Here is a 15273-nt window from a genome sequence, read left to right on the forward strand (position 1 = left end):
CCATGTGGTAACATGTCACATTGCAGTGAACAGAAGACAAGCGGTTTCTTTGATCAAATACACAGCGAGGTCCTAGATTTGATCAAATATTGGACGACATTTGACAAAGTCCCTATTACACTATCAAATATCTTTGACAAAGATATTGGACAAAGAAATTTGATAGTGGAATACCAGCCTTACCTGCCTTAGCACCGTGTTGTGTGCATAGACGTTTGCTTTGCATAGATATCGGCGCACGGGCGCAAACAGATTGTAGCGTGGGGCTGGCTGGCCGTAAATTACGTGTCTGTAAAGTCTACCGCCAGATTAACACAATGTATCAGATTTTTTTGTTGTATAATAGTTCATTCATTTCGGACATTGGCATTTAATTTCGTTCTGTTTTCACATGGCAGCCTATCCAAGATCATGATCCGTTTATGAATTGTGATCTTATGGATGGGAGAGATGCATATTTTTAACAATGTCAGGTGAATGCCATTAGGAATTTTCATAGTTGACAACAGCCAAGTTCTCCACAATGTCAATGCGTAATGAACTTCATAACCAAGCTCAAAGTGCATTTGGATGTACATGCAGTAACTGTAAGGATCATGTAGAAACACGTTACCACTGCAATGTTTGTGATGTAAGTGTTTTAGCTTATTCCACAGATGTGTGTTGGTTTTTATTTTAATATCAGATAGTTTCCTCACACCAATTTATGTTATTTACCATAGGATTTTGACCTGTGCGTTCAGTGCTATGAGAAAAACGGACATCCTCATAGCATGGAGAAACGCGGTATGGATGATGACATCTCGTACTCAAATTTGAAGAAAGCATATCCTCAGGTACAATTACATGTTAGCTTATATATTTATTTTGTGTCTTAGTATGCGAAATTCCAATGGTGCCTTCCTTTCAAATCTGTCTTCGTTGTATTAAAATTAGAAGCCAAACAATGTGCCTATAAACAAAAGTAGCGTGGTGAATCAGATCAAATTTTTTTCATTCCGTAGACCCAAAAATGAGAAGATTCTCGTGGATGTGAAACACGCCAAAGTATAACAAAAATAAATGAATGAAACGTTTGAATATAACATTCACTACCATGATAATTTGTCAGATTGTGGGAATAGGTGAATACGTTATAGTAAGCTAGAACTGCTAATATATACAGAATTAATGCACTGTCAAACTGGAATAAAGTTATGCCCTTTTAATAAATTTATCATACACAAAATGCCTAATCTTGACTTGTGACTAAATGTTGTCAAAACTGAAATATGACATTTTTGGTTAAGCTAGCCAAACAGCCTCTGTTAAGATACTCATCTATAGGGTAGAGGGTGTGGCCTATCAAAAAGTCTTTCAAACTCCATATAAACTGTGCTTTAGCCGAAACCAAGTTTTTAGTGGTTGCTGGCAATTAATTGAAAAATGTGTGTTCCTTTAAATTGGACCCCTTTTTAGACTATGGTAAGTGATTTTAGGTAGTAATGTAGTGTGTCCATATTCCTACTATTTATATTATGTATTGAACTACTGAGAGATGTATTTCTTGCAACAAATTTTAGTAAGGAATAAACATACAGAGAAGCAGTGATTAGAACACAGGTTTCTACATGAATGTTGATACTCGAGCATTACACGCCTTCAAACACTTTTTTCTCTCCCCTCCCCCAAATCAGGAATGCCTTTCAACTATTATTAATGAACAGAGGAAAAACTGATAGAATTTTATGTATTTTCTTTAATTTTTATTGCTTTGAAACAAATTTGTCTTACTTTCTTTGTACTGAAACTGAATGCTTAAAGCAGATGTATTATTGGCAGTGAAATAGCCTTAATAGTACTGTATGTGTTCAGAGTTCTTTCTTATTTCTCTCTTGGTATGATTCTTCCTCTTAGTTGAGATTAAGGATAACCCTTGAATGCTAGACAAAAATAATTCCTTCTCATGCTAATGAAGAGAGCTCTATGTGTGAGCATTTTTAGCTTGTCAAAAAACCTGTGTATAGAGCATCAAAATGAAATTTTGATCCTTACAATGATTCTGTGTGAATTTAAAATGAAATCAATTTCCAAATTCTGCCTGTTGTTAAGTGGAGTATCTCTAAGATACTTAATTCTGTTATCACTGATATCTAAATGACTTATTGGAAGTTTTTAATACTTCTAAGCAGAGTTAGTTACATATTGGACCCTCCCCCTTGTATATGTGGTACAGATGTAAGCATGAAGCTGTGTTACTAGTCAATTTGTTACCACAACCAGGTTTTCTGCTTTCAGATTCGTTAGCTTCACCAACTCTCAACCAAATTGCCACCTTCCAACTTAACCTAAACCTTGGGCTGTACTAGATCAGTCTGTTACCACAATCAAGATTGCAGGGCACAAGGAGGTTCCAATTCATAACTTTAGCTGTTGAGTTTTCTACTGGACATTAATGTGATTCTCTCTTGGGAAGAAATTGTTCATCATTTTGTTCACAGTGAAGATCCTAAGAAAATGTCTTTCATGTGAACTGTGGAGGCTTCAGTAATGAGAGATCCTCAGTTTAGAAAAGGATATGTAATACTCAATAACCTCTCTGAGTGACTGAGGAAACATGAATTCAAAAATGTATAGCTTAAGAGCTATCAGCCCTTGTTCACTCTTCACTTCTGTGAAACTCATCTCTTCTACAGAACTGCTCATAGTTCTTATGGTATGCGACCTAGAAACCAAGCTTACAAGCCCTTTTTTGTTTAAAATTATCGTTCCTGTCATATTCCAAATACTGACCATTCCTCCTGGAACTTCCTTTATAATTGGACATGAACACTATTGAAGGTCTATTGCATTCATATGTCTTGAATGATGTACAGTAAGAAGTCAGTTGAGATTTATAGCAAAGGAAGTATAGTATTCTCGTATTTCTTGCTTCACAGGTATGAGTGTGATAAGAGCAGTCAAATAAGTCTCGTGTCTTCTTGACTTGACTTGACTTGACTTGGTTGAACCTGGAGGGGGGGGGGGGGGGAGGGAGGGGTTCAAGAGGTCAGCAAATATTGTATCAGTCTTCTTTATTGTATTAGTCTTCTCACCACATGTCAAAGTAAAGAAAAACGAACTTCTTTTACATACATACACTCCTGGAAATTGAAATAAGAACACCGTGAATTCATTGTCCCAGGAAGGGGAAACTTTATTGACACATTCCTGGGGTCAGATACATCACATGATCACACTGACAGAACCACAGGCACATAGACACGGGCAACAGAGCATGCACAATGTCGGCACTAGTACAGTGAAATCCACCTTTCGCAGCAATGCAGGCTGCTATTCTCCCATGGAGACGATCGTAGAGATGCTGGATGTAGTCCTGTGGAACGGCTTGCCATGCCATTTCCACCTGGCGCCTCAGTTGGACCAGCGTTCGTGCAGACCGCGTGAGACGACGCTTCATCCAGTCCCAAACATGCTCAATGGGGGACAGATCCGGAGATCTTGCTGGCCAGGGTAGTTGACTTACACCTTGTAGAGCACGTTGGGTGGCACGGGATACATGCGGACGTGCATTGTCCTGTTGGAACAGCAAGTTCCCTTGCCGGTCTAGGAATGGTAGAACGATGGGTTCGATGACGGTTTGGATGTACCGTGCACTATTCAGTGTCCCCTCGACGATCACCAGTGGTGTACGGCCAGTGTAGGAGATCGCTCCCCACACCATGATGCCGGGTGTTGGCCCTGTGTGCCTCGGTCGTATGCAGTCCTGATTGTGGCGCTCACCTGCATGGCGCCAAACACGCATACGACCATCATTGGCACCAAGGCAGAAGCGACTCTCATCGCTGAAGACGACACGTCTCCATTCGTCCCTCCATTCACGCCTGTCGCGACACCACTGGAGGCGGGCTGCACGATGTTGGGGCGTGAGCGGAAGACGGCCTAACGGTGTGCGGGACCGTAGCCCAGCTTCATGGAGACGGTTGCGAATGGTCCTCGCCGATACCCCAGGAGCAACAGTGTCCCTAATTTGCTGGGAAGTGGCGGTGCGGTCCCCTACGGCACTGCGTAGGATCCTACGGTCTTGGCGTGCATCCGTGCGTCGCTGCGGTCCGGTCCCATGTTGACGGGCACGTGCACCTTCCGCCGACCACTGGCGACAACATCGATGTACTGTGGAGACCTCACACCCCACGTGTTGAGCAATTCGGCGGTACATCCAACCGGCCTCCCGCATGCCCACTATACGCCCTCGCTCAAAGTCCGTCAACTGCACATACGGTTCACGTCCACGCTGTCGCGGCATGCTACCAGTGTTATAGACTGCGATGGAGCTCCGTATGCCACGGCAAACTGGCTGACACTGACGGCGGTGGTGCACAAATGCTGCGCAGCTAGCGCCATTCGACGGCCAACACCGCGGTTCCTGGTGTGTCCGCTGTGCCGTGCGTGTGATCATTGCTTGTACAGCCCTCTCGCAGTGTCCGGAGCAAGTATGGTGGGTCTGACACACCGGTGTCAATGTGTTCTTTTTTCCACTTCCAGGAGTGTATTTAGAAACCTGCTTCAGAAACCTAAATGGTGCTTTTTCGAGAGGGGGAGGGCATTGTGCATCGTTCCTGCATGCAAACAGCCAAAGAAGCGTATTTGAGGGTTGTCGCTTGCTTTTATAATTAATTTCCACATTAGTTTTCAGTTTCAACATTGTCACTAAGAATGTTAACATTGTCTTTGAGGAACAGGCAGATTTATTGCAGTTGCTTCAGTTCAGAGTGCTGGATCCAGTTATTTAATCAAGGATATTGTGCACACTGAGGAATGAGTCTGATGGAGGAATTTGGATTTGGGAGGGTAGACCGAATAACTAACCCAAAGGTAATTTAATAAAGTAAATGGACTACTTTCTCAAGTTGCATTTCAAAGTCTTCTTTATTTATTAATGGTGACTAGTTTTGGATTTGTGCCCATTCTTAAACCATCCTAGGAACAGAATTTACAGCAGATGTTACAGTAGTAATACCGGTGCAGCACGTGTATGACAATAATTAATTTTGCAAAAGGATGCAAACGAGGTTACATGCCACGTTCACTAATGATTGAATATAGTTATGAGTGCATGCTTGGAACAACCATAGCAAAAAATTCGGATGGTAATGCAGATACGGTAGTGTAGGCTTACACTAAAGTTACAATAAGTAGAGCGAAGAGTAGTGGTTTTTGACATTACCAATAGCTACCGAGTGATAGCGCCAGAGGCTGGAATTAGCAGTGTGCACATAAAATATGCAATGAAGAGAAATATGGTGGGTGTAAATATGAATAAATATTACAGATGCTATCATGACTGTGTCTTAAGTCTTTTGTGACATCATAAGGCCTGTGTAAGCACTATGGAGTCATTTGTTTATTTTATTGTTTAGATTATTCGCTGTGTTTGTTCCATGCAAGCATACACAACCGTATTCAGTCACGAAGATGGTATATGATGTTGTTTGTGCCCTGATGGATTCTTGTCATATTCGTGCTGTACTTTCATCAGTACTACAACATTTGCTGTTATTCTGTTCCCATAGTATTGTTTCAGAATGGATGCAAGTCTGAAACTAGTCACCATCAGTAAAGGAGACTTCCCTAATGCATTTATTTTATAAAAGATAAAGTTGTGGTCCTACTTCACCCCTGACATGCTTTAAATCTGTAAATTGTAGACAATTGTTGAGTGATCCAGCCAAGTTGCCTGAATAGACACAGACGTGAATGTTGCTAGAGGCACGTAAGAAGATAGGCCTAATGAATTTGTTGGCTGCCTTTGATAACAATGTACTTGGGACGTGGTGATTCGGGCATGACTGATGAAGACAAAATGCGAAAGTCTCAGTAGCAATATAGGAAACAGCAAATGTTTATGATGATGACACGTGTTGATTTTGTATACTTCGTAGGAAGCATTACTGATATGTGAGATGGGTTTTTGACCTGAGCAAAAGAATAGGATTTTGATCTACTTGAAACAGACAAATATATTGGAGATAAAATTGGATAAGTATCTGCCTAGTTTAGTAATGAGAACCAATCTGTTTTTAAAATTGACTAAGTACAATACACTTTGTAAACCAAATTGTTATTTTAGGCAAATGCCATTAACATGGCAATTGATCACTACCAACTTCCAGTTATTACTCTGATTGAAAAAATAAAAAACTTGTAAATGGTCAGCATGTATCGATATTTGAGTCACTTAGTTTCAAAATGTCCTTTATTCAATCGGCTTAAATTTCGGTAATTAGTAAAAAATATGTTTAACAATTTCTGTTGCTTGTATAAACTTGAAATTTTTTCTGCATGTTTCTTAGTTATCTATTTTTGTTACTAAAAAAGCATCATAAAAATAGCTGATTTCAAAATTTTGTTCTAAATAAAAAACTCTTGGATAAGGGACTTTTGGAACAAAGATATGGAGAAGACATTTTGAAAATTAAAGCTTTGGGCAAGAGACAGTTGAAAAAGAAAATACGGGAAAAATTATAAACAGTACTTGTTTAGTAAATATATAATTTTTGTGGAAACATTGTCTGTAGGTATTTTTTAAACAACTGAAATAATTTCTGGTTAAGTTAGGGAAAAAGACAGAAACATACATTTACCAGAAAATTATTAGAAAATAACATTACATTAAACCTACATACATTTACTTTTTAAATTTGGATTTGTCCTTTTAACTACTGTGAAGTAATTAAAAGCCGTTTTCATCATCCATGTGTTCACTGACGATTTCATCATCAGATTGTTCTTCAGGTGTATTCTGTACTGGATTGAATATATTATTTTTTGTAGAAGGCCAGGTCTTCATTTTGAGATCAGTTTTCCCCAAAGTGAAGAGTCAGAAGCTTGTTGACATCTTTCACTTTCAGCTCTTTTACTGTTACTCCAGGTAGTCCTAATGGTAGTTCAAAGTTTTGAACTTTAAATCCAGGTTTGAGCACTTTTTTTGCCTGTCCGAGATTGGTGTTATACCAAGTTTCACCTGCAACAAGTACTTCACAGGTTGGCACATTGCCTAGCATTATAATAAATCTTTTAGCAGTTGACATTTTAAAGTGCCAATTTCCAGGCCTCTTTTGGTAATTTTCACATACCTTCTTTCAGTCAAAAATATTACACCTCTCAGTCATACTGAAAACAGTTTCACATTCCTTAAAGATGTCAATGTATTTCTCGGGCTTAATAATGTCATAATTTTGAATTTCCTTCTCAGTTCTGTCTAAGACACAATCAGGTGGCATATGTGAATGACCTAGTACAGGGAATACTAAAACAGTGTCTTTAACATTTGGTGGTGCATCATTTACCAACCAGTATTGAAACATAATCATCATTGAACTAAACTGTTCCGGTTTTGTCCTCCACAACCATCCGCAAAAAGCCTTACTGTGGTCACTCCTTCCAAGCAAGTATTTTTTAGCCTATGAAAAATTACTGATGCAATTTCATTTGAACCTTTTTTGAAGTCTTGATTCTGTCCAGTAATGTACCTTGGCAGATAGTAGAGTTAAATAAATAGAACTGTCCACTACAGTAAGCTGCCTCGTCAAGGATTTTGGGTAAAACAAAATTCTTTAGGCAGTCGAAGGATAGGGTGATTTCATTTTCAGTTTTCAGTAAATTAAAGAATGCTTCTGTCTTCTTTTTGTGGAGATTAAAATCAATTTCAACCTATTTGTCCCTGCTGTCTAATTTCAGCTGAAACTGGATGTATTTGGAGCACTAGTCCACAGCAGGAGAGCCAAAGCTTAAGTTATAATCTTTTACAAATATTTCATAAAAATTTGAATATGGAACTTGAATATCACTTTCTACTTTGTAACCCTTGTGAAACTTACTTATTGAAAGAAGCCTCAAAAAATACTATCTTGTAATTCTGGTGTTTCTGCAATAATGTTTTTCAAGTGGGCAGAAGCTCTCTATGAATGACTTTATAGAATGCCTTTTAGTGTCAAACACCTTTTACTTATGGTCTACAGCTAGATTTCTGGAGTGGAAATGTCTCTTACAAACGTGTTAAGCTCTTTTCTCACTAATATCAAGTATGCCACAAAAGAATTTCCTACATAGGTCTGCCTGAACCAAAGAAGTGTTTCCAGGTTTGGTATGTAGGATTAGACAGTGATTCCAGTTTTCAGTGATTTGTTTCCATTTATCTTCATTAGTTCTCCTCCGTTTAGGTGTTTCACTCACGGTATATTTAAGTATGTAGTTATCCTGATCAATTTTATTCTTAAAAGAATAAAAGCCTCCATGAAACTTATGAACATCTTGCATTTTAAGCTGATTACACTTAAAAACTTGATCAGAATGAAGGCACTGTGGTAGTCTTGGCAAAGTCTTTGATGTGTAGAGTTTCCGCTTCTCTATTGTCTTTTTCCATTTATCTGGATCCTTTATACCTTTGCTTCCTTTGTTCTTCTGTCATGGAGTTATCTTCGGCCCCTCCATAACCTGTCGTTCAGTAGTCTGAGGTTGTAGTTCCTCCATTGGTTAACCACAAAGTTTACCAACTTTTAGTCCTATAATGCTGCCTGTACAGTACACTTTTAAAACAAGAAACTCACTTTAAATGCAGAACAACACTTAAAAACAGCCTAATTTCTATTATTGGTAAGAATTTTGACAGTAAAAACTAGCAAAAACGCCATGGTGAACCCACAAAACAAGTGCCAACTTCACAATAAACAAAAAACATAAGCTATCGTCAACAGTAAACAAAACTTAGCTTCAGCTGACAGCCAGTTCCACAACAACATGTTTCAATGGAAAAATACCCTACATAATGATTTTAAATTACCCTATTTCTTAAAATGGTTGGTAGTTGCACTGTGTGTAAGAGTCGTTTTTGGAAAAAAACCATTGATTAGAAAAAGGCAAAGGATATAGGTTTTTTCGTTACAGAAATTAACGGAAGGTAAGCCGGCCATATTGGATTGGATAAGGGACATTCTGGAACTAAATAGGCATATTTCAGAATTTTGTTATTAAATTGTAATGGTTTAAAGGATGTTTTGAACAAAAACTGTAGTTTAATATGAAGTAAAAGAATTTGATGAATGCCATAGTAACAATAACTCAATTTCAACAAAAATTTAATAAATGACGTTTTGGAAATGAGCAACTCATTTACATTGGACTGTGTAATGTGAATGTACACTGATCAGCCACAACATTATGACCACCTACCAAATAGCCAGTATGTTCTCCTATGTCACAGATAACAGTGGCGATGGGTCATCACATGGAAGCAATGAGGCCTTGGTTGGTCGCTGGAGGAAGTTGACACCACATCTGCGCACGTGCCGCCCCCCCCCCCCCTCCCCCCCCCCCCCCCCACACACACACACACAGTCATCTAATTCCTGTGAATTCCAGATGTGTTCAGTCGGGTGGGTTCTGATCTGGCGAGTTGGGGGGCCAGCCCATCAGTTGGATTCGCCACTTTGTTTCTCGAACCATTCCATCACTCTCCTAGCCTTGTGACATGGCGCATCATCTTGTTGAAAAATTCAACTGTCATCAGGAAACATAATCATCATGAAGAGGTGTATGTAGTCTGCAACCAGTGTATGGTACTCCTTGGCTGTCATGATGCCTTGCCCGAGCTCCACTGGATCCATGGATACCTACGTGAATGTTGTCCAGAGCATAATGGAGCTGCAGCAAGCTTGCCTCTGTCCTGCAGTACAGGTGTCAAGGTGTCCCCTCCCATCGGCATGATGAAGGTATCGGTATTCATCAGACCATGCAGTGTTCTGCTACTGCACCAAAGTCCAGTGCCAGTGGTCACGTGCCCATTTCTGTCATAGTTGCTGATGTACTGGTGTTAACATTGTACATGCATGGCTCGTTGGCTGCAGAGACCCTCGTTAGGAGTGTTCGGTGCACAGTGTGTGTACACACTTGTAGTCTGCCCAGCATTAAAGTGTGATGTTAGTTATGCCACAGTTCACCCCTTGTCCTGTTTTAGCAGTCTGCCGAGCCTATGACACATGACATCTGTAATGAAGGGTGGCTGCCCGACCTCACATTTGTATGTTGTTTCACCTTGGTTTAGCCACATGGTGGCGATGCTCACCACAGCATTCCTCGAATGCCTGACAATTCGTGCGGTTGATGAGCCTCCAGGCCAATACAATCTGTCCTTGGTCAAACTCGGATAATTATGCACCCTCCCCATTCAACACATGAACAGCATGGTTGCTGATACTTCGTGCACTATGTGTGTGTGTGTGTGTGTGGCTAGGGCTTGGTGAGGAGCAGAGATAAACATCTAGACATGTTGTTGAGCAGTGAACATGATACTTCAACTCTTACACTGAATTTCCTCAGTTGCACCCACTAAGTAGTTCTATGGTGATCCGAGTAGTTGTGCAGAAATTTAGTTTTCAGGTCCATGGAGGAATTGTGTGTGTGGAATCAGATGTTCTGTAGAAAATAGAGTTTTGTTCTTTTTCATTTTAACATTTGAAACATTAGAAGTAATGCTTTGTCTTTTCAGGAGGCGCGGAAACTTTCTATAAAACGTTGCATCCAGAAATTAGTACATGCGTGCCAGTGCCATAATGTCAACTGTTGCCAGCCCGGCTGTCAGAAGATGAAACGAGTTGTACGGCATACAAAAGTATGTAAAAGTAAGACAAAAGGTGGCTGCAGTGTATGCAAACAGCTTGTTGCAATTGGCTGTTACCATTCAAAGCATTGCCAGGTAAATGCATTTTTGTAAAGATATTCCATTGAAACAGAATGCGGTCTGCAGTCAGTTTTGTTAAATGTGTGGCAGTTTGTACACATTTAAAATTAAGTGTAGGAAGGAGCATCGGGATCTTTGTTGATGCCCAGGTCTTCAAATTAATTAAATGTTGCCTCATTACTTTTAGACAATTCTTGTGACTGGTGCTGTCAGTCACAACAAGCATCTAACATAAAAAGAAAAGAAAAAATAGCTGTGGGACAACATTTAATTAATTACAAAAATTTTTGTTTGGTGATTCATTGTGCTTGTTTGTATTCACACTGCACATTTTGAAACAAACCTTATTTATATAGTCATACAGCTATAACACTTACATTGTATCCACAAGTTTCTTGCATTAGCAAACTGCCAGGTGCATAAGGACAAGATTTTGGGGAAATATTTTAATAATGGAAGAAGACAGAGAAGGTATTTTGTTAAGGGGTAATTATAGATCTTCTTCTACAACCCATGGAATCCCTAATTATTTGCTTTTGCTCTCAATCTGTTTCTCTATGATATTCGTCAATTTAAATCTCTTCCTGTTACATACTTAGTGTCTTACGTTGTTTAATACATACTTAGAGTCTTAGATTGTGTGAGGCACCAAGTGATCTTTTCTTCTGCCCATATTCCCCAGTAACTGATGTTTTCAGTCTGTTACTACAGCGTGCATCACATAGGATGGTGCTTCTGTGCACAGAGGTGGAGTGGCAGGAATTGTAGAGGGGATATGACCGGCACATGCTTGGCAGCAGAGAATGGGTGAACGAAGTCCACATTGCCGGAGGTTCATTAGCCTATTGTATGTCGTATGATACCTTCAGTTCTATGAAGGGAATAATAAATTTTGGAACTGATTTCGATCAATTGTCATGTGAGAAGTATTACTTCACATCTTGTCGACATTGTGTCTTGTTGACATTGTGTCCGTTGCTCCACAGCTTTAGTCCACCTGACATTGGGAGTCATTTAATGACAGGGTCATTGAAGCTGCTTGCAATAATTGTCGTTTATTGTGATTTAAACAAAATTTACTTCAAGCACAAACTGAAATAGTTTGCTTGGTAACTGCTTGTACTCCAAAAAACTTTTAAAAATGTGTGTATGGTGTGTTTGCAGGTGTATTTGTAGTTCATTGTAATCACTGTGTGTGATAAAGAATTACTGGTAGAAAAAGCTAATGTAGAAGACTATCATAAAATGGTCAGTAACTTGTCAGATTTTTCACTGTCAACAGGTGATGTGACTGTAAGCTAATTTCTTTGACATTACAGTGAGAGACTGCATGTGTAATCTATTGAACAAGCAGAATGTTGTGCAAATTACTCAAGGGAATGCTGATTGATACCATCAAAAACAACTGTCATCTCAGTGGTAATTTTAAGGCACTTCCAATTTCATGCTTTGAAAATCACAGGGGTTTACTTCTGGTAATATCAGGTATCTTGACAAATTTATCCAGCTGTTTTATTAAAGCAGACAACATGCTGGAAAAAGCTTAACTTCTCTTTGGGCAGTATATTGAACATTGTAGTCTGTATACTTCACAGGATACAAATTCCTAATCAATAAAGACTAGGGAAGTCTCATTATTAATTATGCAATTTATATGCTGACACACATTTTTTAAAACCTGAGTTCTTAAAAGTAAAAAACATTATTACTTTACTTTGTTTCAAAGTGTACATCATAATACCACCGTCACTACTATCTGAGTGTGCGTGAACAATATGTTAGTAAATTTATGATGATATGTTCAAGGCTTATATTAATTTTAGCCTTACTATCAAAGTCTTCTTCCTGAAGCTTTTCAGCATGCTATACAGACTGTAGGTGGTGTTCTCTCTTGCTTCATACACAGATGATTGTGTCTGTTACTGTGAATTTTCTTTCACATATCCTTTAGCCTTTGCCCAAATTAATTCCATGGGCTGTACTGTCATTGACATGTGGGTCAACACAAAACTATGTGACCACATTCACATACAGCAAAATCACGTTTGTACTTTCTGTCACATGATGTGTACATTAATGAACCACAGAAGTTTGGCACTAGTCTGTGCGAAATATATTTATTTTTAACCCAGAGCAAAATATCCACTTTCATGGTGTGTGTATTTCATGTTTTCTCTGTAACAGCTGAATGATGACTGGCATGGTACATTACAATGAGTGACTTCGAAGCAAGGCATGGTCAGAATTCTTCAGTGAGGCACTTCACAGAACTGACAGCTTTCATTTCAAATGGTAGTCACTGTTTTACTTATACCTAAATAAAAATTTACTGTCAGGAATGACCACAGTAGTAGTCTACACGCAGGATAATTATCCAAGAACCTACTCCTATAGGAACTTTAGAACTGACACTACCATCACTTATCTTCCAGCAGGTTGTCCTGGAATTCTGATTCACCTATGTTTCATTAAAGTAATACACTGTTGAACTCCCTCCTTCTCATGCACTGTCCATCTTTATACGGATGTGTTTTATGCTGTACCCATATCACTTGTTTCAACAAAAAACACTCTTCTTAACATGTCTTTCAAAATTCTTTGCATTGACGGAGTGCCAACTTCGAAGCCAATTTTCTCACATGCATTTGTAACAAGTTTTTGTCATATAGCGTATTAAACATTGAAAAGGAGTGCTTTAAATCATCGTTGTCAGAACCATCCATTTGTGTTGTCAGTTTATTGCGATATTGATGCTTTCCAGGTGACATGAAACTAATTTTTCATACGGTTACCACGGCTCTGGACATTAGTTTACAATTTGCTTCATAGTTCTCATTTCAACACTACGTGCTTGTGCAGTCCATTTCACATTTATTACCATTAGTTGAATTGTTTTTTTTACAGATACACATTCACAGCTATATCCTTACAAGGAAGAAAAGGAAAACACTGTCAGGTGAAAGAAAAATTCAGTTGTTGCAAAGTACAGCAGCAGTGCAGCGTGCAGGAGAAAGATTCTCGCTGTCTAGCTATAACAAGCCACTCAGAAAGAGAAGGGGATGTGCAGAGAGGCTGAAAATTGGGCAGCCTTCCTACATGGTGCGGACTTTAGTTAACTGGAAAACTTGATACAAGAATAACTGTAATAGCCAGAATAATCAAAATCAAAAAGACTCAATGAGTGAAGCATGTTAAGAAGTACTAGGGAGCCTATTGAGAAAATTTGAGATATTGATGTGAAATATGGAATTGCTTGTAGTTAAGAGAGATCCTGGAAGACATTTTAAACAGTTCACAGGTTTGTGTTCATAGCAAATTTTCATCTGTTAATTGTAAGTTTCGATCCCTGTAGACAGAATTTCTGCAGTATCGGCAATAATGCTTTGTGGAACATTTTGAAACAGGAACTAAAGTTTTAATCCTACTCACACAGAAATTTTTCCATACTGCTAGAAACATTTTTACAAACAGTAATGGGAATATCTTTATTGTGAAAGTTTCTTTTACCTAATGCTGAAAATACTGATAAGCCTGGTCACTTGAAGTTTTAGAGAACAATGATAGAAAGCTTTAAGAAAACAAATTACAGGCCTTCTAGCATGTTCATGAGGAATAACGTTTATCCACTGGCATAGATTATTTTTCTCTATTTGACCTGTTATAGGGATTTTTATTGTTAATGAAGTTGTGAGCTCTGTTTAAAGTCAAAATTGGGAGTACAGAGGTATAAAAAAAGTAATAGTTATTGATTTTCTTGTCAGTGATACTATGACAAGTGCAATTATGTCGGGCAGTATGAAAATCCTCATTGTTCTTCTTACTTCGCCTTGTGAATGTTTTTGAATGCAAAACATTAAAGCTTGTTTCATTTAATTAGTGACAAGCGATACGAATTAATGTGATCAGTTGAGCAATGAACTGTTTCATGTACATTAATTTCAGTATTTTTTATTTAACTCTCAAGACAGTGCTTTTACAGTATTGTAAGAAATACAAAACTAAACCCTCTAAAAACGTTTTGCTGAGGTAAATATTGCTGTAGCACTTCTTCCAATTAATTTTTGCAGGAACCAAAATGTTCAGTGCCATTCTGTCCCAACATCAAACATACGCTGAAGCAGCATAAAATTCAGCAAGTAGATAACCTACAAAGGCGAATGGCAGCAATGAACATCAGGACAACAGTACCTGTTGGTCTACTACCAGGCAGTTCAGGGGTGCTGGGTGTTGGTGGTGCAGGTTCAGCAGTTACTCCAGTGGGTGATTTTACACCAGCAACATCAGGTGCTGGCATTTGGGTTGGTTTGCAGCCTTCACATCGATCAGACATTAGTGGTTTGAAGCCTGATGCACAGACTCCCAGTGCACATTGTGAAATAGGTAAGTTGTACTGAATAACCACAATTCCTGCTCTTGTTCTTTTAAGACGAAAATTTGAAATTAAGCATTAACTATGGGCAGGTTAGCTTGTTGCTGTTATGTAATTGGTGCACCTGTGTCAACTTTTTGTTTCTGCTACTTGGTTATTCACCACTATGTATTCCAAATAATTTAAC

At 38.7% G+C, this 15273-nt stretch overlaps 1 protein-coding gene across 3 annotated transcripts in view; it reads left to right on the forward strand.

Annotated features, from left to right (window-relative positions):
* Positions 1–246: 246 nt before the first annotated feature.
* The window catches only part of LOC126473491 (protein cbp-1-like), a 48969-nt gene continuing 33942 nt past the window's right edge, over positions 247–15273 (forward strand). For 2 of the 3 annotated variants that reach the window (XR_007586473.1, XM_050100571.1), the window contains exons 1-5: positions 247–631; positions 723–836; positions 10526–10732; positions 13622–13816; positions 14785–15097. Coding sequence is in view for 1 of the 3 variants with exons in the window: in XM_050100571.1 (XP_049956528.1) it covers positions 524–631; positions 723–836; positions 10526–10732; positions 13622–13816; positions 14785–15097 (937 nt within the window). In the remaining 2 variants the exon portion in view is untranslated. The remainder of the gene's footprint in view (positions 632–722; positions 837–10525; positions 10733–13621; positions 13817–14784; positions 15098–15273) is intronic. The other variant, XR_007586474.1, reaches the window with a different exon arrangement.

Source organism: Schistocerca serialis, chromosome 4 (assembly GCF_023864345.2).
Source record: "Schistocerca serialis cubense isolate TAMUIC-IGC-003099 chromosome 4, iqSchSeri2.2, whole genome shotgun sequence".
In the NCBI taxonomy this organism is placed as follows: domain Eukaryota; kingdom Metazoa; phylum Arthropoda; class Insecta; order Orthoptera; family Acrididae; genus Schistocerca; species Schistocerca serialis.